Genomic DNA, 24,291 nt, shown 5'->3' on the forward strand with positions numbered 1-24,291 from the left:
AATAAGTCAGGACATATTTCAGCATCGATATATTATCTATAATTGGAAAACTAAATAAAGTGAAAACATGGTGAATATAAGCCACAATTTAGAAGGTAATATTATATGGGCATAAAGGAATCTTGTACTGAGGATATAACAGAGACTGTCATTGCTGGTCCTTGGAAATACTAATTGCTTGGTCACCATCCTAATCTACACCCAGAACATGTATGCAGATTAGAGTTCTGACTTTACTCCTACTACTGCACACTTTTATTGGTCAAAAACGTGGAAATTGCAGTTCAGCGTTGCTAAATGTAAAATAATGTACCTAGGGAAAAATAATCCCTTTAGAGAGTACAACATTGGGGACACATTGTTGGCCAGAACTACAGAGGAAAAGGACTTGGGGGTAATTATTTCAGATTATTGCAAAATGAGCAAATAGTGTGGCCAGGCACTGGGGAATGCAAATGGAATTCTAGGATGCATCACTAAAGGGGTCACCAGCAGGAGGAAGGAGGTCCTGATTCCCCTGTATAGATCTTTAGGTAGACCTCATTTAGAATACTGTGTCCAGTTCTGGAGACCTCACTTACAAAAAGATATTGGTAATATAGAACAAGTCCAGAGACGGGTAACAAAAATAGTGAAAGGTCTAGGGAATAAAACATATCAAGAGCGACTTCAGGAACTTAACATGTACAGTTTGGAGGAAAGAAGGAAAAGGGGAGACATGACTGAAACCTTTAAATACATCAACGGGGTGAATAAGGCTCAGGAGGGCAGGATTTTCAAGAACGTGTGGACATGACCTTAAACTAACTGGAGGAAAGTTCAAAACTAATCTCAGAAAGTATTATTTTACTGAAAGAGTAGTTGATGCTTGGAATAAACTTCCAGCAGAGGTAGTGAACCAGTCAACAGTAAATAGCTTCAAACATGTGTGGAACAAGTATAATTCTATACTCAGAAAAAAAAGTTGACAAAAAAAAACCCTCGAACATAAAAAATAAAATAAACGGGCAGACTTGATGGACCACTCTTTTACTGCGGTCACTTTTCTATGTTTCTATAATTGGAAGTCAGAGAATAAGTATGATTCAGGTAACAAGCTTTTCAGAAAGATTGTAACAATCGCGATCTTAATATTTGTTTCCTTCAGCCCTTTCGCTGCCATGCCAATTTTTTCATTTATCTCACACATGCTAAAACACACATTACAGGCTTGAATGTTCACTAAAGCCACTTGCAAGCTCTATATTTTATGAAAGCTGGGGACCTAAAGGTGATATTCTTGATTTGGATGTGCAGAAATTATTGCTGCAGTGTCTAACATATTTTCTTTCATGTGAAACCTCAAAGTATGGTGTACCAGGTCCATTTGAGTACTGGGAAAATGCTTTACATGCATTTTTCATGATGAAAAAAAGGCTCTGGACAGCATCTGGAAATGGAAGAGTTAGAAAAAATTTTCAAATACTAAAGCTTATAAACACGGTTCAGCCGCACTTACACACGTTTACAAGCGTTTGACATTTAAAACGCTGATAAAATCTACTCCTGAACGCAAATTTCCTGAGTTCAAAAAAACGACTGTAAACTCAACTGCCTGTAAACGACTGTAAATGAAGATGTGTGCATGGACACATAGGAAAACATTAGGGAGAGTTCAGGGGCTGCTGAAAAAAATGCTGAACAGCTCCTAAACGTGAGTTTATCAGCTGCAGGGTACATGAGCCATAAGAGTGCAGGAGTTGTTTAATGCTGGATTACTGCGCAGATCTATAAGAGATAAACAGCAAACAACACCACCTACTTGTAGGGGTCCTCAAAAAGTGGCTGATATACTACAAAACGCATAAACCCATTTTTTAATATGATTGGATTGAAGTGAAATAGTATCACTTTTCCTACACCATATGTAACATGTGTCCATTTGTTTTAACAGCTTTGAGAGAGCACTCTATGAATTATGTCTATGTGATTTTAAGTACATTTATGTGTAAATAAAAAGTGTGTATTTTTATACTTTATATTTATTTGTGAAACTTGCTTTGTGAATGCTAGACATAATTGTCCTGTGTGTATTGGTACATTTACTTTGGATTTAGTTGTTTGAAATGCCAGCTCTCACAGAGACACTTTTGATGGGGAAGCTCACCTTACATACTATAAAAAGACCAAGAATATGAATGTCTCATGTATTGAAGAAGACTTTTACCCTTCTTCCACCCTTTTTTTTATTCCCCACTTGCCTAATTATGGGTTGTCCTCAATTCAAATACTGACAATCCCAGTGGATCAATAATTGTCCTGTTGCAATCTGCTTCTCTGCTGACACCACCTGGGTTCTACACCTACATATTGTTCTGTGATGAAATTGGAAGACAGCTGTCTCTTCTGGGTTTACGGTACCACATTCCCCATGGTCCCCCCAGGATATAAGCACTGTCAGGCCTGCCCTTCTCCCTTGCTAAATGGAAGCCAATGCTTCCTGGACTATGTGACGTGTATATCCCTGGAGGGACCAGAGGCAAAGTACATCATTCTTACCTAGACAAGTGTAGCACAACCCCCACAGAAGCCACTTGTTAATTTGGGTTCTATGTTCTTCTCCTTGACTCCAAGAACCACCTCGGCCCCTCTGACCTACCGGGTTGAATGAAAGTTACTGCAAGGATATTTAGGAATATGAGCATAGATACCCTTAACATATCTGTGAATTAGCACCAGGTAATAGACATAAGACCGTTGAGTTGTAAATTAACTTAATGTATTGGTACAGGTTAGAATAAATAGTACAAAGAAGGTAGGTTCAGACACAGTCTGCTAGACAGTATAACTACTATGCCAAGGTAATTTAGACTGGACTGGGATTAACACATGCATCAGCACAGTCAACAATAAACAGTGTATAAAAGATTACCTGCAATGTGAATAATAGTACTTTAACTAGCCTAGAGTGCAGTCTAAGAGAATGCCTAAGATAAAGTGCAATGTCCCCTAAGAGGTACTGTACCTCTTAGCATAAGCAGTAGATGAAGGTCTCTGTGTAGTAGATGTAAAGGGACAGCCTTTAGTCCTCACTCTTCAGCTGAATAGCATTGGGGCACAATTGTACTGTTGGTGCACATGTGAATAGTCCCAGTTGAGTTTGCAGGCAGCAATAAGGCTACTAGATGACTGTATGGTCAGTTCTTAAAGGGCTCAGTCTCTCTAGCAGTAGATTGGAAATCCCCACAGCAGCAGCTCGCTATCCCATTCTCACCAGTCACACGCGATTATCCCACTCTCTGCTCCTCAACCAGGTGCCTATGGCTGTCAGCACACCTGGACTCGGCACTCCGTATCCCACTCAGGCTGCCATATGCAGCAGTTGTGTTGCACGTTGTGAACCAGGGGCGGACTGACCATTTGGAAACTCGGGCACTGCCCGAGGGCCCGGGGTCAGTAGGGGGCCCCATGAGATGCCCCTAGTACCTTTTTCATAGGCTTTTTTGAGTTTGGGCAAGGACACAGGGGCCCCATGATCCCCTATTGCCTGGGGGCCCCATGAGTTGTCAGTCCGCCCCTGTTGTGAACTCTCCAGACCAGGGGCGGACTGACAACTCATGGGGCCCCCGGGCAATAGGGGATCATGGAGCCCCTGTATCCTCGCCCACACTCAAACCACACCCAAAAAAGCCTATGAAAGGTACCAGGGGCATCTCATGGGGCTCCCTACTGACCCCGGGCCCTCGGGCTGTGCCCGAATTCCCAAATGGTCAGTCCGTCCCTGCTCCAGACTCCCTCATGAGAAGAAATAGCTGTGTACTGATCACCACATTTTTGCTTCCTTCAATTTTTCCTTGGGGAAATAAAAACAGCGACTACAAAGAAAATTGTCTGTTAAAAGATTTAATATTGTTTACATACATAAGTCAAAAAAGGTCAAATGCTGAAGTAGCAATATTATAGATTCCCATATATTGAACAATTTATTCACACATGTTCTCTTTTCTCTTGACCATTACTGCAGATAAGTGAAGGCATATGAAATGCCCATGGCATCTTGTGTTTTATCCATGTTTTCAGGTGCACTGGAGGTTCTTGTACTGACTATGGGACATCTTTAAGCCCATTGGAATTTGGCTTTTATGAATAAATACTGGTGTGTTAATGGTAAAGTAGTTCAATAACAGCACTTACAAAAAGTAATTAAAGCTAAATTCCAGCCAGTTATAAAATATGCAGTTTAATGAAGCTTTGTATTTGTTAATAGATACTTACATTTATTTCTTTTTAATTAAAGCAGTATAAACACCTGAATTTGACTTTGTATCAGCCTATTGCAGCCTCATTGCAGCAGAGCTTATACCCCGGTCACATCAAGCCCAACTTTGAAATCATGTGACTTACAGTGAAGTCGCGCAATTTCAAAGTTGGGTGAGATGCTGATTTCAGGTGCAATTTGCAAGACATCTGATACAGATGTCTATGCAAATTGCACCAAAAATAGTACATGTACTACTTTAGAAATCGGTGCAGCTCCGACCAAGTCAGAACGACACTGGTTTTACCACTGTAATTGCAGACAATAGGGTGCAACTTGGCATACAATTTGCAAATCGCATGTCAAGTCGCACCCAATGTGACCAGGGTGTTAGACACAGAAGGAGAAACAGCACAATCGGGTGTGCTGCAGTAATAAGGAGCATGTTGATAGGTGGAAAGAGCAAAGTAACAGAAATTAGCTCATCATGCTGCCTTCTTTCACTGTGCAGTCATAGGGATCATTCACACCATGGTGCAGAAACATCAGAGTTTCTGCACGTGATCTGCAAGAGCATAAAAATCAATTGTTCTTTATGTGCCCTGTTCACCCCACGACCCTGGTATCACATGCAGATTTTTTTATACAAAGGAATCTGCAATGTGTATAAAACTCATTGAAGCGCTCATGAAAACTGATGTAAGCGGATGTCTCTGCAAGTAAAATTTGCTCATCAGTTTCCATCAGTTTTGCTGCACACATGGTGTGAACAAGGCCACAGGTGGTCGATGGGGAGGGGACCTGTAACCGAAACTGAAACTTCGGCTGAGAAAGATTAGATCCCCTCTGCTGTGAGACAGGGCTGTGCTGTGGGGCAGAACTGTGTAAATCTCAGGACTGTATGGACAGAAACACAATTCCTCTGGCAAGCAAAACAGCTCTCATCTATGTATTTTATCGGTGTATTTAGCTGTTTGCCCGTAATTCAACTTTAAAGTGTTACTAAACCCACAACAGTAAAATCAGTCTGTATATGCAGTAAAGCATGCTTGTTATACTCACTGTGGAACCTAAGGGGTTAATCCTCTGCATTGTGTAAAAAGGATGTTTGATCCTGATTTCTCTGATCCTCCTCTTGTTGAAATGACCACCTGATGCAGACTGAATCTGTAGTCACATGCACATGCTCAGTTTGGTGTGTATTGATAGAGAGGGTTTTTTTTTACTTGGGAGAGTGCATGTGATCAGCACAGGGGTTTCACATCCTCCTAGAGCAGAAAGAAAACTCCTCCTACAAGTTTTAACCAGTGCTCTGCTGAAGTCACAAGACTGCTCTAAGTGCTGATGGGAAAAGGTATTTAGTAGTTTATATTTACTAAAATAATTACATTTCCATGTTCTGTGTACTGTGGGAGACCAGATATAGTGAATGCAGGCTGAGTTTAGTAACACTTTAAGCTCCAAACTATTTTCAATACCATGTCTGTTTTAAACCATGATTACATTTAAATGATACATTATTTATGTTGGACAAGCATAAATGATTGAATAGGAATTTATTAAGGTGTCAACTGTGACATATTCAAGGACAAGGGCTAAGCCAGGCAAAGTACCATGACTATCATTCCATTGCCCACTGTGTTATATAACTTATTAAAACCAGGCTGTTATCCTGTCTTACTCTCATGACCATAAATGTAACAACATGCATAAATAGTTGTCTTCTTTTCCATTTAGATAACAGAAGTGAAAGACAGACTAAAGATTTCAAGGAAGATGTGGTCAAACCTTCCTCATTCAATCTGTAAAGAAGAAAGAATAACTGGAAGAGAATTAAATGAAGAGCAGTGCTGGAATGGACACAGCAAAGCACCGTAACTCTTTTTTTAAGTGTTCTTAGAAAATGCAGAAACTGTAGCAGAGTCACTAAAGCAATCCTATTAGGTGATAGGCTAAAAGTACTGGTCATTCAATAATTGTTTGGGGGATTTACTGTTCATAGTCATTTCTGATCCCCGGACTGTAGAAGCATTTCTAAAAGCTTTACTGCAGAGATGAAATCTCCATTAGTTTTCATCTACTGCTGTAAATAGCACTCTTCACAAAGTTTTTGGTTTTTACTTATGTTTGTGTTTAAAGCTGGCTATAAACTAGTAGATTTTCACATGAACATTGATGGCCAGTTCACATTACATGGGTTTCAATTGCTTTTTTTCTGCATCTAAAACGCAGAGAAAGTAGGTTATATGGTTGTCGATGTCATAGTTCACATCAGTGCTTGTAGTTCCAGTGCGTTATGATTAGAGATGAGCGAATAGAACATGGCGAAGTGGAATTCGTTTCGAAGATCAGGAAAAATTCGATTCGCGCCGAATCCGAAAATTAGCAAACTTCGGATGCACGAATCGAATTTTCCCAAAAATGGCGGCGACATGTGTGGCGACGGAGTGGGGATCTCTGGGAAGGCGCGCAGACAAGGCGCGCTGACCCATAATGCATTCATTCATGACATGTGATCGCATTAGCCAATCAGCAGCCAGCCAGCCAGCACTGTGTAATGGTGGAGCTATAAATTGCGGCCATCTTACAATTCTCCATTAGCCTCCGGTCATTCAAGAGAGACAGACCTCTGTGTATTAGGGACAGAGTTAGGGCCACAGAGACTTTAGGGCCACAGAATCGTTACTTAGGGACACAGAATCGTTACTTAGGGACACAGAATCGTTACTCAGGGACACAGAATTGTTACTCAGGGACACAGAATTGTTACTCAGGGACACAGAATCGTTACTCAGGGACAGACACAGAATTGTTACTCAGGGACACAGAATTGTTACTCAGGGACACAGAATTGTTACTGAGGGACACAGAATCGTTACTCAGGGACACAGAATTGTTACTCAGGGACACAGAATCGTTACTCAGGGACACAGAATCGTTACTCAGGGACACAGAATTGTTACTCAGGGACACAGAATTGTTACTCAGGGACAGACACAGAATTGTTACTTAGGGACACAGAATTGTTACTCAGGGACACAGAATTGTTACTTAGGGACACAGAATCGTTACTCAGGGACACAGAATCATTACTCAGGGACACAGAATTATTACTCAGGGACAGACACAGAATTGTTACTCAGGGACACAGAATTGTTACTCAGGGACACAGAATTGTTACTGAGGGACACAGAATCGTTACTGAGCGACACAGAATCGTTACTGAGGGACACAGAATTGTTACTGAGGGACACAGAATTGTTACTCAGGGACACAGAATCGTTACTCAGGGACACAGAATTGTTACTGAGGGACACAGAATTGTTACTCAGGGACACAGAATCGTTACTCAGGGACACAGAATCGTTACTCAGGGACACAGAATCGTTACTGAGGGACACAGAATCGTTACTGAGGGACACAGAATTGTTACTGAGGGACACAGAATCGTTACTCAGGGACACAGAATTGTTACTCAGGGACACAGAATCGTTACTCAGGGACACAGAATCGTTACTCAGGGACACAGAATTGTTACTCAGGGACAGACACAGAATTGTTACTCAGGGACAGACACAGAATTGTTACTCAGGGACACAGAATTGTTACTCAGGGACACAGAATTGTTACTTAGGGACACAGAATCGTTACTCAGGGACACAGAATCGTTACTCAGGGACACAGAATCGTTACTCAGGGACAGACACAGAATTGTTACTCAGGGACACAGAATTGTTACTGAGGGACACAGAATTGTTACTGAGGGACACAGAATTGTTACTGAGGGACACAGAATTGTTACTCAGGGACACAGAATTGTTACTCAGGGACACAGAATTGTTACTGAGGGACACAGAATTGTTACTCAGGGACACAGAATTGTTACTCAGGGACACAGAATCGTTACTCAGGGACACAGAATTGTTACTGAGGGACACAGAATCGTTACTGAGGGACACAGAATCGTTACTCAGGGACACAGAATCGTTACTCAGGGACACAGAATTGTTACTCAGGGACACAGAATCGTTACTCAGGGACACAGAATCGTTACTCAGGGACACAGAATTGTTACTCAGGAACACAGAATCGTTACTCAGGGACACAGAATCGTTGAATTAAAGAGTATGTCAGACAACACGCAGAGGAGTGGCAGAGGAGGCAATGTTTCAGGAGCGAGCAGACGTGGCAGCAGAGGAAGGGGTCGAGGCAGCACTAGTCGCAGCCAGAGGCCAGTGCTCCCGGTGTCATCCAGCGGTCGTGTCTCCACCGACAACCCTGCCGTCATCGATTGGTTGGCTCGGTCGTCTTCCTCTTCCCAGGTCACCTCTGACACCTACAGCCAACGGTCGGTGGGTATGTCAGACACAACCGTTAGTTGGCATGGCCCGGGACCAAGCCCACTGAAATCACGTGTCCTCTACCTGCCCCTGTCCTTTGGTGTTCCCTCACCAAGCGAAGTATCGCATGCTGTGGGCTCAGCCCCACTGTACAGTGAGGAAGAGCTAACAGAGGGCGGTCAGGAACGGGGGGAGACATCCACCTCTTCAGCAGCCAGGCGAAGAAGTACTGGCGAGGAGAGTGGCTCGGTAGCCGGTCTAGAGACAGGTCTGTCTCCTGACCCACACGCAGCCGAGGGGGCTAGTAGTGAGGCGGAGACCCTAATTGATGATGATGAGGCTGATCGCACTTGGCAGCCTCGTCGTCATCAGGCTATTGCTTCCGCATCATCAGGAGAAGAGGGTGCCAGCTTGCCAGCGAGCAAAACAGTCGGTGGGTTGCCCAGGAGGCAGCAGGGTCGCAGCAGTGTCAGTGGAGGCAAACGGCCATGGAGTAGAGCACCAGCTCCACTGCAGCCTACCACCACGGCCAGTAGTGGTGCCGGTGTGCACGGAGGAAGTAGCAGTCAGCCAGTGAGGAGTAGCGGGGGCAAAGTTTCCTACTCGGCGGTGTGGCAATTTTTCGTCAAGCCGCCCGAGGAAGTAAACGTAGCCGTATGTCGACTATGTGGCCAGAAAGTCAAGCGTGGCCAGGGGGCCCATGTTGGGACTACAGCGTTGCGTCAGCATATGCAGCGTCGCCATTCGGTGGCCTGGGAAAACCGTGATAAAGATACGGCGGTTCTGCCTGCCCCAGCCCCCGCTCCATCACCCGCTCCGTTACTTGCTCCGTCACCCGACGTCAATCGCCCTCTATCAGCCAGTCAAGGCTCCAACACCTCTGCTGAGGGGAGTTGTCGCTCGTTGGCATCTTCCGCTCGTTCAGATGCTCCTTCTCCTGCTACTCCTCTTCACGGATTCCGTCAGCAGTCTTTCTTGGAATCCGTTTCCAAGAGACAACAGTTTGCGAGCACGCACCCGACGGTGCAAAAGCTGAACGTCCTCCTGTCCAAGTTGCTGGTGCTGCAGTCCCTCCCTTTCCAAGTGGTGGACTCAGCACCTTTCCGAGAAATGATGGCTTGTGCCGCGCCGCGGTGGAGAGTGTCAAGCCGGCATTTCTTCGCCAAAAAGGCAGTGCCAGCCCTGCATTCACATGTAGAAGAGATGGTGGGCCAGTCTTTGAGCATGTCGGTCTCTGCCAAAGTGCACGGCAGCGCCGACGTGTGGAGCTGTAACTACGGTCAGGGACAGTACATGTCATTTACGGCCCACTGGGTGAACGTGGTGCCGGCACAGCCGCACCAGCAACTTGGACAGGTCACGCCGCTTTTGCCTCCACGTTTGCACGTCCTTGGTCCAGCAAAGATGTCCGCCTCTACCACCTCTTCTTCCGCCGTGTCCTCAGCCGCCACCCCCGTGCCAAGTCCCATTACCCGACCGGCATATCACATGTGCAGGGCGCAACGGTGTCACGCTGTGCTGCACCTGGTATGCCTTGGCGAACGTAGTCACACAGGGGAGGAACTTCTGAGTGTAATGAACAGAGAAATCGACAGATGGCTGTCTCCGCGCAAACTGAAAATCGGAACCATGTTGACCGACAACGGAAAGAACATGGTGTCTGCTCTGCGTCAAGGAAGGTTGTGCCATGCGCCATGCATGGCTCACGTGTTCAATCTGGTTGTCAAGCGGTTCCTAAAATCCACCATCCCACTGCAAGACATCCTTAAAATGTCACGTAAACTTTGCATGCATTTCAGCCATTCCTACACCGCAAAGCACACCCTCCTTGAGCTGCAGCGGCAGAACGGAATTCCACAGCATCGCCTGATCTGCGACGTTGCAACAAGGTGGAATTCAACCCTACATATGTTAGACCGCCTTTACGAACAGCGAAAGGCCATCACCGATTTCCTGATGTTACAAGCGGATAAAGGTACTCCCCTGTGTAACTTAGATGTCAGCCATTGGCAGCTCATGCGTGACACCTGCCGCTTGCTCAGGCCCTTTGAGGAGGCCACGCTATTCGTGAGTCGGCAGGACTATGGGATGAACGACGCCATTCCTCTGTTGCACGTCCTGGAACAAATGCTGTTAACAATGGCTGGTCAGGGTGCGGTAGACGTGGCGCACAGATCTCAATGCCACATGACCCCTGTGGGGGCAGGACAGGAAGAAGAGGAGGAGGTAGAGGAGGACATTGGTGCTCAGGAATTATTGAGTGAAATGGGTGGTTTTTCCACTCAGCGGACAGGAGTGGAGGAGCAGGAGCATCTGGTAGAGGAGGAGGAGGAGACAGAGGACCCAGACGCACCGTGGCAGTATGCTGTGGAGATGGAGGCAGGGAGTCCCTCGCATTCCTTGGCACAAATGGCCCATAGCATGCTCGGTTGCTTGCGTAGCGACAGCCGAATAATAACCATCAGACAGAGGGATGACTTTTGGCTGTCCACCTTGTTGGACCCTCGCTACCGTTCAAAAATGGTGGCCTTTTTCACACCTGCTGAGAGGGAGGCCAAAATAACGTACTATAAAAACCACCTATGTAGTCAGTTGGTCTCTGCCTTTCTGCGCCAACGTCCATCCTCAGACACTGTGGGCCCTGTGCGCTCGCGTTCCGCTGCCATGGCAGCAGGGGAGGGGTGGGGTGGTAGGAGCAGTGGCAGCTCCACCAGCAGCGGCTGCCTCAGTCTGCAGTCGATGATGAGTAGCTTTCTTCACCAGCGCAGTGAGGAAACTACTAACCAGCCGCAGCAGCAGCAGCATCAGGTGCACCTGGAGCAGGACCTCAAACAACAGGCTTGGGCCTACTTGGACAGCACCCTGCCAACCGAGGTAGACAATCCCCTTGACTACTGGGCAACGAAACTTGACCTTTGGCCCCAACTAGCTGAATTTGCCCTTGAAAGGCTGTCATGCTCGGCCAGTAGCGTGGCATCGGAGCTCGTGTTTAGTGCGGCAGGAGGTATTGTAACTCCGCGGAGGACACGACTGTCCACCCAAAGTGTGGAGAGACTCACGTTTGTGAAAATGAATCAGGCGTGGATTAGTCTGGATTTCAAACCACCAGTTCCTGACACAACTGACTAAATCCGCCATGAATCATGCCCCAAACATGTTATTATTTTTAACATAGGCCTCTGTATGGCCTTCAATTTAAGCTGCTTACGCTTCGCCACTCTGCCGTGGGCCCCTGTACCGCCTCCTCTTGCTGCTGCCAGGTCCAGAGTGTGTCATGGGTCCCTGTACGGCCTCCCATTGCTGCTGTCTCCATCGCCACACTCTGCCATGTGCCACTTTCAGGTCTCCTCACACTGCTGGTGGGTTCCATTTTGTCATAGGGTGCTGGCAGATTACGGGCCTCCCATTGCTGCTGCCAGGCCCGTAATCTGCCATGGGCCCCCGTACCGACTCCTCATGCTGCTGCCAGGCCCGTAATCTGTCATGGGCCCCTGTACCGCCTCCTTATGCTGCTGCCAGGTCCAGAGTGTCTCATGGGTCCCTGTACGGCCTCCCATTGCTGCTGTCTCCATCGCCACACTCTGCCATGTGCCACTTTCAGGTCTCCTCACACTGCTGGTGGGTTCCATTTTGTCATAGGGTGCTGGCAGATTACGGGCCTCCCATTGCTGCTGCCAGGCCCGTAATCTGCCATGGGCCCCCGTACCGACTCCTCATGCTGCTGCCAGGCCCGTAATCTGTCATGGGCCCCTGTACCGCCTCCTCATGCTGCTGCCAGGTCCAGAGTGTGTCATGGGTCCCTGTACGGCCTCCCATTGCTGCTGTCTCCATCGCCACACTCTGCCATGTGCCACTTTCAGGTCTCCTCACACTGCTGGTGGGTTCCATTTTGTCATAGGGTGCTGGCAGATTACGGGCCTCCCATTGCTGCTGCCAGGCCCGTAATCTGCCATGGGCCCCCGTACCGACTCCTCATGCTGCTGCCAGGCCTGTAATCTGTCATGGGCCCCTGTACCGCCTCCTCATGCTGCTGCCAGGTCCAGAGTGTGTCATGGGTCCCTGTACGGCCTCCCATTGCTGCTGTCTCCATCGCCACACTCTGCCATGTGCCACTTTCAGGTCTCCTCACACTGCTGGTGGGTTCCATTTTGTCATAGGGTGCTGTATGGCCTCCCATTGCTGCTGCCAGGCCCGTAATCTGCCATGGGCCCCCGTACCGACTCCTCATGCTGCTGCCAGACCCGTAATCTGTCATGGGCCCCTGTACCGCCTCCTCATGCTGCTGCCAGGTCCAGAGTGTGTCATGGGTCCCTGTACGGCCTCCCATTGCTGCTGTCTCCATCGCCACACTCTGCCATGTGCCACTTTCAGGTTTCCTCACTGCTGGTGGGTTCCATTTTGTCATAGGGTGCTGGCAGATTACGGGCCTCCCATTGCTGCTGCCAGGCCCGTAATCTGCCATGGGCCCCCGTACCGACTCCTCATGTTGCTGCCAGGCCCGTAATCTGTCATGGGCCCCTGTACCGCCTCCTCATGCTGCTGCCAGGTCCAGAGTGTGTCATGGGTCCCTGTACGGCCTCCCATTGCTGCTGTCTCCATCGCCACACTCTGCCATGTGCCACTTTCAGGTCTCCTCACACTGCTGGTGGGTTCCATTTTGTCATAGGGTGCTGGCAGATTACGGGCCTCCCATTGCTGCTGCCAGGCACGTAATCTGCCATGGGCCCCCGTACCGACTCCTCATGCTGCTGCCAGGCCCGTAATCTGTCATGGGCCCCTGTACCGCCTCCTCATGCTGCTGCCAGGTCCAGAGTGTGTCATGGGTCCCTGTACGGCCTCCCATTGCTGCTGTCTCCATCGCCACACTCTGCCATGTGCCACTTTCAGGTCTCCTCACACTGCTGGTGGGTTCCATTTTGTCATAGGGTGCTGTATGGCCTCCCATTGCTGCTGCCAGGCCCGTAATCTGCCATGGGCCCCCGTACCAACTCCTCATGCTGCTGCCAGGCCCGTAATCTGTCATGGGCCCCTGTACCGCCTCCTCATGCTGCTGCCAGGTCCAGAGTGTGTCATGGGTCCCTGTACGGCCTCCCATTGCTGCTGTCTCCATCGCCACACTCTGCCATGTGCCACTTTCAGGTCTCCTCACACTGCTGGTGGGTTCCATTTTGTCATAGGGTGCTGTATGGCCTCCCATTGCTGCTGCCTCCACCGCCACACTGTGGCTCCACACTCTGGTTTTGGCCCCGTGACTGCCCAAATGAGTGAAGTGTGCGGTGATTCTAAGATCGACGGCACTCATCTGCATGTCATACTGACTGACAGTATTATTTCTCTTCCCCAGCAGACTCCAAGGGCATTTAAATTAAAGGTACAGTGTTCTGCACTAATATAAAGGCTCTCTGAAGCCTAGAAACACCCTTTTTATAAGTTAAATTCGCAGCGAATATATTCGACTCAAATCGAATTTATTCCGCGAATTCGCCGAATCAGCCGAATCGAATTTTTGAATAATTCGCTCATCTCTAGTTATGATTGCACAAAAAAAAGTAGAATAGGCTGCATTTTTCCTGCACAGAACTGTACTGGAACGCGGTAAAATGTACTGGAACACACCAAAAATGTACTGGAATGCACATGTCCCTATTTAAATTGAAGAAAGAGGGGAAAAATGAACTGGAATGCATAAAAAACACACTGGAAAGTGTCAAAAATGCACCAGAACGTGTCAAAAATGTGCATGCAGAAATGCATCCGGAACGCATCTAGACTACGTTTCTATAGTGTGAACTGACACTTAGGGCTAGTTCACACTAGATGCAGTTCAGTGAGCTTTTTTTCTGCACAGTGTTTTCCATGTATTCCAATGGTCCTAGTTTACATCAGTGCAGTCAGTTTCAGGGCTGATTCACACTATAGAAACACAGTCCAGATGCACACGCACGTTTTTGATGCATTCTGGTGTGTTTTTGATGCGTTTTTTACTCGTTGCAGTTCGTTTTTTATGTATTCTAGTTCATTTCCCCCCCTCTTTTTCTTCAATATAAATAGGGACGTGTGTGTTCCAGTGCGTTTTTGGTGCGTTTTGGTGTGTTCTAGTATGTTCCGGTGCATTTTTGTATTTCAATGGTTTTATTCATTTTTAACAGTTTAACACAGGAGCAACAAATCACGCCCACGCAGGGGCTATCAATTACACATAAAATATTAGAAAAACCAGTACTCTAACACCAACAGAGCAAAAGGTGCACCCACGCAGGGGCTATCAATGGCACTTAAATGGCAAAAACATTAGTATAACACCGACAGTAACTCAAACTAAAGGCAGCTATTCACTGCCACACCAAAAACAAACAAAAAAAGAAAAGGAAGGAGGAGTACAAAAGAAAAAAGATAACAAAACCAAGAGCAGGAGTCCGAGAACGCCAATACTGAACAACATCACATCCCCAGACTAGCCTCAGTCAGTTTCGGTGCAGAAAAAAGTAGAACATGCTGCATTTTTTCTCCACAGAACCATACGGGAACATGGCAAACTGCAACAAAACTGCACTGGAAATGCATGTGGTTTGAACTGTAAGCAAAAAAGTATTCAGAGTGCATTTTTGTAGTGTGAACTGGCCCTTACAGCTAGTTCACATTAGATGCAGTCCAGTGCATTTTTTTCTGCATCAAAAATGCATGCACAGTGTTTTCCATTTATTCCAATGGCCCTGGTTCACACCAGTGCAGTCAGCTCCAGTCAGTTTCCGGAGCAGAAAAAAAAAGTAGAACATGTTGCATTTTTTCCTGCACAGAACCATACTGGAACATGGCAAACTGCACCAGAATGAAGAGCGGTGTGAACTGTAGGCAAAAAAAATATCCAGAATGTATCCGTAGTGCTTTTTGTGGTGTGAACTGGACCTTATACAAATATTCATACTTACATTTGTGTGAAAATTCTTTGTATATTCAATGACTTGGATGAATATCATTCAATTGTACTGCAAAATATTGTTTGCTTTAAACATTCAAGTTGAGAATTAATGTAATTTCCTGAACAAAATGTTCTATTCTGTTTCATTTTATTGTAACCATACTCAAAAATGAACATTGAGCTGACCCCACTAATGATTAGATAATTGAAACCATGTTCTTAAAACAAAAAGTTTGAATAAAAATTCTACTAGTATATAGCCAGCTTTAGGTGTCCATTTATGAAACTGAGATCAGCAGCGATCCTGAGGCTCGCTGCTGATTTCAATACATTAGTGGTTTATGAAACAGAAAATATCAGCAGAGAACACGATATCTGCTGATCTTCTCTGCACACAGAGAATCTGCAATCAACAGACACAGAAACGGCCAGTGTATGAAGAAGCGAAGTCAGCCCTTTACTTGCGATCTGTGTGAAATTCTCCCTCTCAGATTCTCTGACCCAGAGGTAGAGAATCAGGGAGAGAAAGAGAATCAGGGAGAGAAAGAGAATCGCTGGAGTTCTGAGGAGGAAGTCTTCTTCTTCCTTCAGAGCCTCCAAGACAGTGGGAAAGTCCCCTCTGCCTTTCACAACACCCCAAACCCTAGAGCAGTTTCTAAATATGTGTATATATGTGCTTGTGTGTGTGTGTGTGTGTATGTATATATGTGTGTATATATATATATATATATATATATATATATATAAACTGTGGGAACTCGCTTCAAAATGGTAGAGCTTTTCTTGTTAAAGCACACAGCAACTCGCTTCTTTAAGGGTCTTTTTGCCCAATTTTATTTCAAAGAAAAAAGTTCCATAAACAAAAATGCTTTCCACGCAGGGGTATCCACCATCAAGCAAATTAAACAGTATTCAGCCTCCTGCCTTGTACGCAGCTTTATGTCTGTCTCCTGCGGACTCTTCCCAAAATATGTCTCTCGCACACAGCTGGCCACTAGCACACAGCTAGTCTGGCTTCCACCTCTCCTTGGTGAAGCCCACCTGACTCCAAGGCAGAGACCTCCCGTCTGCCAGGGTGGAGCTCTCCTGACTCCGTCTGCTGGGGTGGAGCTCAGAACCATGGATTAGGCCTCTACAAAAAGCCCTACACCCACCTGTGCAATCAGTGTCCCGGCCATTACCAAAACCTGGTCCCAGGATTGGAGATTTCAGCCCTCCCAGATCTCTTTGAAATCTCCAGGCTCCAGATCCCAAAACAGACCTAATGAATAAATGAGGAAACCGAAAAGCCAGTTTCCTCTGCAATACATCAACTCTCTGGAGCTCCTCAACCTGCCTGGTTGAGAATCCAGGGTTTTCAGCTTGATTTTGACCGTGGCAGGACACCGCACTGCCACAACACATATATACATATACAAAGTATATATATATATATATATATATATATATATATATATATAGTGTGCGTGTATATGTATGTATATATATATATATATATATCTCATTGTAAATGAGTACACCCAAACAGATTTGTCAGAAAATCTTTACTTTCCTTACAGAATCAACATTTCCTATGGGACACTATACTACAAAATACTCCCACAAATGATTGCAAACAGATTTGTTATTTTGCACACACAAAAAATAAACAGATCCCTTCAAGACCATGCTGAAAAAATGAATACACCTCAATGAAAATCTTAGGAGCAAAGGTAGATTTTACACAATAAAATCCTGATTAACAAGAATATAACAACAGGCGAGCCTAATTATTCATATATATATATATATATATATATATATACAGGTGTACTTCGATTTACAAACACCTTGGTTTACGTAATTTTTGGTTTATGAATGAAAATCCATTGAAAATAATGCCTCGGTTTACAAATTTTTTATGACTTTTTTTGCAATACGAAGTGTATGTCGGTGCTGATTTTTAAATACAATTGCAGGCTTTTTTTTTTCTTCACTATATCTCACAGAATTAGCTGTCACTTTCCCCCAGAGCTAAAGGATACTTTGTTTCTTTTATGTCAGGAAACAAACTAAAAGGAAACATTGTTTCTTTTAACTCGGGGAAATAAACTTAAAGGAAACTTTGTTTCATTTTACTTGGGAAATAAACTAAAAGGAAAGTGACAACTAATTCTCTGAGCTATAGTGAAGAAAAAAAAAGCGGTAATTATATTTAAAAACCGGCACTGACCTATAGTGACAGCGACTTTTGTTTTACTTTTTTCTGGCCTCCGGAACAGATAAATTGGTTTTCAATGCATTCCTGTGGGAAATCTCGTTTCAGTTTACAATTTTTTAGTAATACGAAATGTTCTGGAGAACGCATTAAATTCGTAAACCAAGGTACACCTGTGTGTATATACACACATAATTTTTTCTATTATTGCATACATGTGTACTGAGAAGAGCCGCCACCTCAGCAGAGATAATTTACCACTGCTTAATAAACTGACGGCTGTGTGTTTTACTGATTGCTTGTTACTGTAATCTCCCTAGATCTCGCAAGATTACAGCAACAACAGCTGTTTTCTAGAGTTCAAAGCATTTTTAGATCTCTTCTTTCCTCATCAGGAGAAGCGATCTACGCCGCTTCATAAACAGGCACTCAGAGAAGAGCTGTCTCCTGGGAGAAGGCCAGTGGTCATTTAGCACTGCTTGATAAATGTACACCTTAGTCTCCTGCCTAGGTTATCACGAAATGGTACTTTTACCCCAGAGGGACTTCTAATTCTGCGTGTGCTTCTGCTTTATAAATGAAATTCACATGAACAATGTACAGATTTAGTAATATATAAAACATATGAGTGTCTAAAAGTCACAGTTGCCAGTACTCCTCAAGCACTTTATGCCTGTAATGTACTCCGGACTGGCGGCTGCTGTAGGCAAAGCAACATACAGGTATGTCGCTGCCAATTCCAGGTTTTGAGCACAAGCGCCCCCCCCCCCCCATCCCCTTCCAGCACTCACTGTGATTGCACACAGCTGGTGCCTGTCAGCTAGTCCCTGCCAATAATTCACGGCCGGGACATGCATATCAGCTGTGTACAATCACAGCCCAGAGCTCTGTGTTGGTAAACAACACAGGGCTCTGTACAGAGGGAGAAATCTGTCAGTTTCTCAAGAATGAGAAACTTAGAGATCATGTATTAAAAGCAGCACACATTACACATAGTTAGGCACACATTTAACCCCTTGATTGCCCTAAATCAGCAGTCTCCAAACTTTCTAAGCAAAGGGCCAGTTTACTGTCCTTCAGATTTTAGGGGGCCAGACTGTAGTCAGTGGGAGTAGAAAAGCCCTGGCATCAATGCCACATCTTCAGTTTTAATAGGAGGAATAGTGCCCCATTGATGGTGTCTGTAGAAGGAATGGTGCTCCATCACTGGTGACAGTTGGTGGAATAGTGCCCCAAGGGCCAGGTAAAGGCAAGCAAAGGGTCACATCTGGTCTCCGGGCCCCAATTTGGAGACCACTGCCCTAATGTCACTGGTGATATTGTTGTCAGATTGCCCACAGTCTATATAAGTCGCTGATCACCACCATTAACCACTTGCCTACTGAGCACTTATACCCCCTTTGTGCCCAGGCCAATTTTCAGCTTTCAGCGCAGTCGCACTCCGAATGACAATTGCTCGTTCATGCAACATTGTACCCATATGAAATTTTTATCATTTTTTTTTTCACACAAATAGAGCTTTCTGTTAGTGGTATTTAATTGCCACTGGGTGTTTTATTTTTTGCATTATAAACAAAAAAATAGCAAAACTTTTTTTTTTTAATTTTTCTTTGTTTCTACTATAAAAATTTGCAAACAGATAATTTTTCTCCTTTACTGATGTGCGTTGATGTTGCTGCACTGATAGGCAGCACTGATGAGCACTGGTGAGATGGAATTGATGAGCATTGATGAGGAGACACTGATGGTGCTTCATTGATAGGCGGCACTGATGAGCACTGATAGGCGGCACTGATGGGCACTGATAGCCAGCACTGATGGGCGACACTGATGTGTGGGGCTGACTGACGGCACTGACAGCACTGACTGGCGGCATTGCTGGGCACTGATGGGTGGCACTGAAGGGCACTGATGGGAGGCGCTGCTGGGCACCGACAGGCACAACTGCTGGGCAGCACTGCTGGGTGGCACTGATGGGCACTGGTGGGGGGCACTGGTGGGCGGCACTGCAGGGCACTGATCACCAGTGCCCTGATGATCAGTGCCGATCTGCTCTGTGACAGCTGACAGTTATCAGTAGTACTCTCCTCATGCTGTGACAGCGTGAAGAAACTGCTGCCGATAACCAGCAACTGTATTTACTCCGTGATCTGCTGTGTCATTAGACACAGCTGATCATGTGGTAAAAGGAAGCTGTGATTGGTCTTTTACCTCATCACATGATCAGCTGTGTCAGTAGGACACAGCGATCACGGAGATCACCGGGTGCACACTGCTGGTGGAGCGCAGGAGGGCGCGTTCTGGGTGGACTTCATATGACGTCCTCCCAGAACTGGATAACTGCGGTAGCCATCATTTGGCTAGAGTGCAGTTACCAAGTGGTTAATAGGATAAAAAAAAATTCAGAATATATAGCATAGTTTGTAGGAGCTATAACTGTAACGCAAACCAATCAATATGCCCTTGTTTGGATTTTTTTATCAAACACATGTAGCAGAAAATTGATTTTTTAAACTTTTTTTATTTGATATATTTTATAGAGGAAAGTAAAAAATATTTTTTTTATCAAACTTTGAGGCCTTTTTTCATTTATATTGCAAAAAACAAAGAGTGGTGATCCAATACCACCAAAAGAAAGCTCTATTTGTGTGTGAAAAAATAAATAAATACATTTTGTTTGGGTACAGCATTGCATGACCGGGCAATTAGCAGTTAAAGTAGCGCAGTGCCGTATAGCAAAAAATGGCCTGGTTACGAAGGGGTAAAACCTTCTGGAGCTGAAGTGGTTAATCTTCTTGTGATAAATCTATATTGACAGTTGTTCAGCGTGTCACACCACATAGGTGCAAAGTTTTGGAACCACCAGAGGTTCCTTTGTTAGGCTTCACTTTTGCCTCAGGAAAGGACTCCTGGTGGTCCCATAGGGGTTTATTTACTAAAGCTGGAGAGTCCAAAATCAGACTCCCTTCTGCATAGAAACCAATCAGCTTCTAACCTCAGCTTGTTCAATGAAGCTTTGGCAATGAAACCTGGAAGCTGATTGGTTTCTATGCAGAAGGGAGTCTGATTTTGGACTCTCCAGCTTTAGTAAATAAACCCCATAATGTCTGACCTATGCTTTATGACATGCTGAACAAATGTCAATAAAGATGTCTCTTTACACAGAAGATTAAGATGCTGGCAACATTGTTCCTTTGATTGCTGTGACACCATCCACCAGTTGCTCCAGCACCTTGCATTTTGGTGTATATCAGTTTAAAGAGCAATGATTATATCATTATGAAGTTCACAATTAATACATATTCATAGCTACTATTGGAGCTTCCACATGATTTTTGAATTTGTCAAGCTACTCCTGTGATGATATACCTTTGCCCCACCACACAGTCAGTAATATTCTTTTACTGCTTGCATCTTTACTTCTTGTTGGATTCCCTCTCTACGAACATGACAGAGGAGTTTATTGCTTATGCATTGTCTAATGAGCAGATTGGAGGAGAAGAGGTGACTAGGAAGCATAAAGAAATGGGGGTGACACCTGCCTGATTATGTTGTGTGCTAGGAGTGTATAATTTACAACACCAGCTAAACAAAATTACAAAAACATTGGCAGGTAAAACAGTAAACATGTTTGTATATCAATTGTTTAACCAGTTGCAGACTCTGGACATGTTAGACATGCCCAAAAAAGCCATTATGTTACACTGGGCTTGTGTAACACTTCCAGACCTTCTGTCCTGCTGCCAGGACCTCCCCTGTCACAGTACTGGGCAATTTAGCTCTGATTAATCAAGGAGGCATTGCAAAGTACACAGAGAAAGCTCTGACAGTTGGAGCTCTCAAAGAAAAGCAGTCCAGGTTTATTAACAACACTGCTCAAAAGAAATAATGTTTCATTTTGTATCTTTCTGTTTATTCATCTACAGATCAAAGGGATGAACTTCGATCTGTAGATTAAGTCAGTTAACTGCTTCTGCGCCGCCCTATAGCAGAAATACTGCTACAGGGCGGCACGGGTGCGCAAAATCACATAACTGTATATACGTGATTTTGCAGTTCTGGGTAGGGGGCGAGCACGCGTCATTCGTGGCATCAGCTGTCAGTCACCGGCACCCAGTAATCACTGAGTATCTCCAATGGGGGAGAGACCTGTGTATAAACAACACAGATCTTTCCCCTGTCAGATCCTGCACACTGCACTGTTCTGCTATGCAGAGCCATACAAAGCAGTGTGCGTACAGTGAAACACAGACACAGCCTCATAGTAAAACAGCACACAGTTAACCTTTTGATCACCCCACATGTTAACCCCTTCCTGCCCAGTGCCATTAGTACAGTGTCAGCGCTTTTTATTAGCACTGATCACTGTATTGGTGTCACTGGAGATGTCAGTGACACCAAGTCAGTTCCCTCCAGAGTCAGAGTGCCCGCCGCAGTCCCGCTACAAGTCGCTGATCGCCCCCATTACTAGTACACGTATTGGGATTTTTTTTAGCAAAGACATGTAGCAGAATACATTTTGGTCTAAATTTATGATAAAATTAGTTTTTTTTAATTATTTTACTAGATATGTTTTATAGTAAAAAGTCAAGAATATTATTATACAGGATATTGTTTCTTCTCAAAATTGTCAGTCTTTTTTTGTTTATAGTGCAAAAAATAAAAAACACACAGGCAATCAAATATCACTGAAAGAAAGCTCTATTTGTAGGGGAAAAGGGACGTAAATTTCAATTGGGTGAATCGTTGCATGACCGTGTAATTGTCACTTAAAGTAACACAGCGCAATATCACAACAAATTGCCTGGTCAGGAAAGGGGGTAAATCCTCTGAAAGGAAAGTGGTATAACACCTTCCCGCCCAGCCTATAGCAGATTGACAGGCGGGCGGGACACTCGCCATTGTGACTGGGCATCATATGATGTCCTGTCAAAACAAGTCACTCTCGCTGCCGCGCAGCAGTGTGATCTGTCACCGGCTATGTCCACAGGACACAGCCGATGACATAACACTACACCGGCCCATTGCCAGTGTCATGTGACCGCTGTGACCAATCACAGCAGATCACATGTCAATTGTATACAATGGATGGCTTCCTGTCATGCCATCCATTGTATACAATTATGTTGTTAGCTGTGACTGGTCAAGGCAGTCACATGATACAAGAAGGGCCAATCACAGCCCATCTGTATCATGTGATCAGCTTTGCCCAATCAGAGGTAATCACAACAAAAAGACTGAATGAATCAGTTTCATTCAGTAACAATGATTGCAAATATCAATGAAATACATTGGTATTAGCAATCATAATGTGTTAAAAGAAAAAAAATTCTGATCACTTGCCCAGAGTAGTTCAATGTTGCTATGATAACATTGTATTGCTTTGGTCACAGTGTGCTGAAAAATAAAATTGTAAAAAAAAGAAAACATTTTCTAAAAAAGAAAAAAAAATAATAGAAACAGTTGAAAAAAAAATTAAAAATTCAATTATTATTTTCACCAAAGAAATGTAGCAGAATACATTTTGACCTAAATGTATGAAGAAATGTGCATTGTTTTCAAAAGTTTCAGGTGATTTTTGTTTTATTTAGAAAAAAAATAAAAAACTCAGTGGTGATTAAATACCACCAAAAGAAAGCTCTATTTTTGTGAAAAAAAAATGATAAAAATGTCATATGGGTGTGTTGCACGACCACACAATTGTCATTCAAAGTGCAACAATGCTGAAAGCTGAAAATTGGCCTGAGCAGGAAGGGGGTGAAAGTGCCTGGTACTGAAGTGGTTAAAGCAACCTGACAAGTAACCCCTTATTTTCCTCCATTCAATTATTATTTTCCTACTGATTATTTTTTGCAGCACTGTGCCAAAAATGTAGAGGTTGCAAAATTATTAATGTGGAATGTATGTTCCTTGCTAAAGAAGATTATTTTTTATCAAGTTGTTATGGGTTCCGCTTTAAGGCCAGCCTGTGCATAACAAACCAGAAGCAGAATCTGTAGATATAGAGCAACAGCAGCTATACTGTATATTCCGTGCTTTCTGTGCACAATCCTAATCCTATTGAAAAAGTGTAAATAGCAATATTTATATTCAGTAATCTAAAGTGACTATAATTAATGTATTGGATATTGTGGGTTCCTAAACTTTACATATCTATAAATTACACCTGTTGCTGTGCTTATTGGTATCAGAGCGCATTAGCCAATGCTAATGTTAAAGGATAGACTGTGGAATGTTTGCTGCAAACTGCAATGCCCATGATTTCTTGTAGGAGAGGAAGCTCTTGTCATCCACTAATATAGACCCTCCATATACTGCATATGGGCACCAGAATAGATGTTTACTTTTGTTCTGCAGTAGTTCCTTTATAAAGATACATCAGCAGCCAGATCGATCAATGAATCATTCAAACCACTGAATTATTATATAATGTAAAGAGCTTTAATGCCAGGACCAAGCATTCATTAAAGTACATTCAGAGGCTTCAATATGGCACACTAAACAATTACTAACTCCAGTTACAATGTGATGCAGAAACCTCACGAATTAAACAAGAAATGTTCTTCTAATTAAGAATACAAATTAAAAAATTTACTGT

The 24,291-nt window shown here is 44.4% G+C and overlaps 1 protein-coding gene across 1 annotated transcript in view; it reads left to right on the top strand.

Moving 5' to 3' along the window:
• The window catches only part of GPC6 (glypican 6), an 885,938-nt gene that overhangs the window by 847,463 nt on the left and 14,184 nt on the right, over positions 1-24,291 (top strand). Inside the window, exon 8 of the mRNA XM_089680474.1 lies at positions 5,975-6,111. Within this exon, the coding sequence (XP_089536600.1) occupies positions 5,975-6,111 (137 nt within the window). The remainder of the gene's footprint in view (positions 1-5,974; positions 6,112-24,291) is intronic.

This window comes from Staurois parvus, unplaced genomic scaffold (genome assembly GCF_062004578.1).
Source record: "Staurois parvus isolate SC_StPar_1 unplaced genomic scaffold, SC_StPar_1.0 ptg000243l, whole genome shotgun sequence".
Lineage (NCBI taxonomy): Eukaryota > Metazoa > Chordata > Amphibia > Anura > Ranidae > Staurois > Staurois parvus.